A 3429-nucleotide genomic window follows, 5' to 3' on the forward strand; every position below is an offset into this window, starting at 1 on the left:
GGCCAGAGCGCAGTGCAGTCGTTGGTCGAAGAGGAGGGTGTGTACCCAGGTCACACACAAGGGGCGACAGGTGGTTCATATTGACCTCCGTTAGGTTGGATAGCCGGGGATGATGCCACCTTCTCCTCTCCAGGGCCTCGATGTTCCTTCGGCATACCTCCATCCTCAGGTGGTGGGGAGGTCTCTTTTGGTCGCTCTTAGTAGGTCTGTGTCAAGGTGGGTCTCAACATTTTGAGATTCTCATAGGTGTCTTGAATGCCTTGGCATTTCTTCTTGTCGGAATTGATGGAAGAATAGTGGCTTGATACTAGTCCTTCCCACAAATGGTGCCAAACTGTTGTTGGTAAGAAATCTTCAACCAAGTTAGATCGGAAAACTTATGAGCATAAAAATAAATGAAGAGCTATGAAGAAACTTAGAAGAACTTAGGATAGCTATCTGAACTTAGAATCTAGTTGCAGAGTGAAAATGGAGAGAATATTCGTATTACTCAAGAATTTTTTGTTACAATGCATCATTTTTTGACCCCTTTCATACTTGAAGGAAGGTCCTATTTATAGAGGAGCTCTAATGGCTCTTAGTACCAAAATGGTCCCAAGGGGACAAAGAGGTGGTTGTATGACAGGGAACCTCAGAGGATCATGGAGCAGGCGTTAGTGGTGTCAGGCTTCAGGCGTGTCGGGCATGACAATTTTCGGAGGTGTGCCTCGTCTTAGTGCTTTGTACGACCACTACTCTTCTGATGGTCGTGTCTAGTTCGTACTTCGTACCACTCGGGCCCTTTTCGTACCTCCTCTTTACCCATGCCTTAATAAGTCATTGAAAGCTTGAGTGCATGCATTTATAGCTTGAGGTTGAGGAGGTACTTTGCCTCCAAGCAATAGGGACTCTCTGACCTTATTTCCTTTCAAGCTTAGGGATGGCCTTAAGTTTATATTCCATGTTTGTTGAGGCCTTCCAAATCATCTCCTTAGCTTCTAGGGAGGTTTGCACACGTTTCATGGTCTGGGGAGGGGTTAAACCTGCGCTTGGGCTTCAGGGGGGTCTTGAGCTCACCCCCTAAGATTGCCCATTTCCCGAGCTTGCCCCCTAGGTTGCCCCCTAGGTGAGCCCTCCCCATGAGCTCAACCCTGGGGTCTTAGGGAGTGTGAGCTTGGCCTCGTGTCTCCTCCATCTTCTCAAAGAAACACTTGGGCGTTGGCATCTTGTTTGGCTTTTCTTGTCATTTCTCCATTCTCACATTATTGGCTTAGTAAACAATAAACTCCATGGAGGCTTGAGCTTGCCCCCAAGCCCTAGGGAGGCTTGAGCTTGCCCCCAAGCCCTAGGGTGGCTTGAGCTCGCCCCCAAGCTCTAAGAAGGCTTGAGCTCGCCTCTAAGCTAAAGGAATGTGTGAGTTTGATCCCCGAGGCTTTTCCTATCTCTTGGGATTCCTCTTGAGTGCTTTATTTGATGTGGAACCACAAACGGTGTCATCCAAACGTGCTAACTTGTATGCGTTAGGAGGTATCACTTGGGGGTTCTGGTAGAGTCCTTTCCAGTTTACCCTCAGCACACCTGCCCCCGGGTCATGAGTATTGGATCATGGAGTTGTAGCACCTCGTGGCTCGTTGTTGGTATGTTGCCAACCTCAGCTGGGCTCTCTTTCTTCTTTCTTCCAGCATGTCTAAATTTTCAGTCATTTCCATATGGTTATCTTGGTCCTCATAAGCTTGTACCCTAAAAGTATTGATCTTCATCTCCACTGGGAGGACATCCTCGCACCCATATGCTAAGGCAAAATGGGTCTCCCCACTAGTAGAACGTGGTGTGGTGCTATAGACCTAAAACACATTGGGCAGATCATCAACCCATGCTCCCTTCAACTTCTCTAACTATGTTTTTAGGTTCTTCTTGAGGACCTTGTTAATGGCTTCCACCTGCCCATTGGCTTGTGGGTTTACTACGGCAGATAAACTCCTCTTTATGCCTTTCTCCTTATAGTAATCCTCGAACAACCCTCCTTCAATCTGAGTGTCGTTGTCGGGTATGATCTTATAGGTTGCTTCATGCCTACAGGTGATGGACATGTTGACAAAGTGACAACTTGCTTGGTCGTTATTTTGACTAGAGGTTCCACTTCAACCTACTTGGTGAAGTAATCCACCGCTACGATTGTGTGCTTTGCTCCTCCTCTGCCTGCAGGGAGCGAGCCAATCAAGTATATCCTCCAAATAGAAAAAGACCAAGAGCTAGTCATGCTAACTAGCTCAGTTGAGGGTTGTTGGGGTAGTTTGTGTGTCTCTGGCATTTGGCACACCTTCTTGTGAAGTCGCTAGCATCCTTCTCCATAGAGGGCCAATAATACCCTTGTCTCATGGCTTTTTGCATTGTGGATTGCCCACTTGCATGGTTCTCGCACTCGCCTTCATGTATCTCATTCAAAAGCTTCATTCCTTCCTCCTCAACAATACATGAGAGGAGCGGGACAGAGAATCCCCTCTTGTAAAAGACCCCATCCACTAGGTTGTATCGGGCAGCTTTGTATGCCAACCTCCGAGCTTTTTTCTTATTTGCTGGCAGAGTTCCATCCTTCAGGTATCTCATAATTGGTCGACCCACGACTCTATGTGGGTGTTGACCATATGAACCTCTGCTTTAACGATACTTGGCTTAGATAAGTATTCCACAGGGACAGACTCGAGCGTATCTCAATCCTTGGTGGAGGCCAGCTTTGCGAGGGCATCAACATCGACATTCTTCTCCCTTAGGATTTTCTTTATGGTATATCCCTCCAAATGATCCAAATAGTCTTTTACCCTTTCCAGGTATGTAGCCATCTTGGGGCCCTTCGCCTGATACTCACATCTCACCTGAAACACAACTAGTTGTGAGTCGCTAAAAATGTGCAAACACATTACCCTTAGTTCCTTGGCCACCTGCAAGCCAGCCAGAAATGCTTCGTACTCTGCCTCATTGTTTGAAGCCTAAAATCCAAATCTTATCGCACAATACATCTTGTGCCCCCTGGCCCAATCATCACTATGCCAACCCCAGCTCCCCCTTCACTGGACACTCCTTCCACACGGAGACTCCACTCCTCGAGTTTTCTCTCTTCTTCTTTGCAAACTAATTCACTTTCTTCTATCTCTCCCTCTTCATTGGGCTGATAGGTGAACTCGACTATGAAGTCTGCGACTACCTGCCCATTGATGGAAACCCTTGGGGTATAGGTGATGTTGAATAAACTCAACTCAATTGACCATTTTAGTAGTCTCCCTGAGGTTTCAGGTTTGTGTAAGACTTCCCTTAAGTGGTTTTTGGTGAGTACCTAAATTGCATGGGCGTGGAAGTAGGGCCTTAACTTTCTCGAGGCCACCACTAAGGCGTACACCAACTTCTCTATCTCTGGGTATTGGGTTTCCGTACCTACTAAGTGTTTGTTGATGT

General features: G+C 47.0%; 1 protein-coding gene across 1 annotated transcript; it reads right to left on the reverse strand.

Annotated features, from left to right (window-relative positions):
* Positions 1–1874: 1874 nt before the first annotated feature.
* LOC133814610 (uncharacterized) lies at positions 1875–2586 on the reverse strand. Its single transcript, XM_062247549.1, has 2 exons — positions 2300–2586; positions 1875–2052 (listed from the first exon to the last, which is right to left on the reverse strand). Exons 1-2 carry the CDS (start codon positions 2584–2586, stop codon positions 1875–1877), a joined length of 465 nt encoding a protein of 154 aa, XP_062103533.1.
* Between the last annotated feature and the right edge of the window lie 843 nt (positions 2587–3429).

The sequence above is a fragment of the Humulus lupulus genome, chromosome 2 (genome assembly GCF_963169125.1).
Source record: "Humulus lupulus chromosome 2, drHumLupu1.1, whole genome shotgun sequence".
NCBI lineage: Eukaryota > Viridiplantae > Streptophyta > Magnoliopsida > Rosales > Cannabaceae > Humulus > Humulus lupulus.

Excerpts from the sequence above, each read along its gene's own strand:
- LOC133814610 (XM_062247549.1), bottom strand. The coding sequence starts at position 2,586 with ATGAGATACCTGAAGGATGGAACTCTGCCAGCAAATAAGAAAAAAGCT. Across the intron at positions 2,053-2,299 it reads GCTAGCGACTTCACAAGAAG|GCATGAAGCAACCTATAAGA; the intron begins GTGTGCCAAATG and ends CATCACCTGTAG.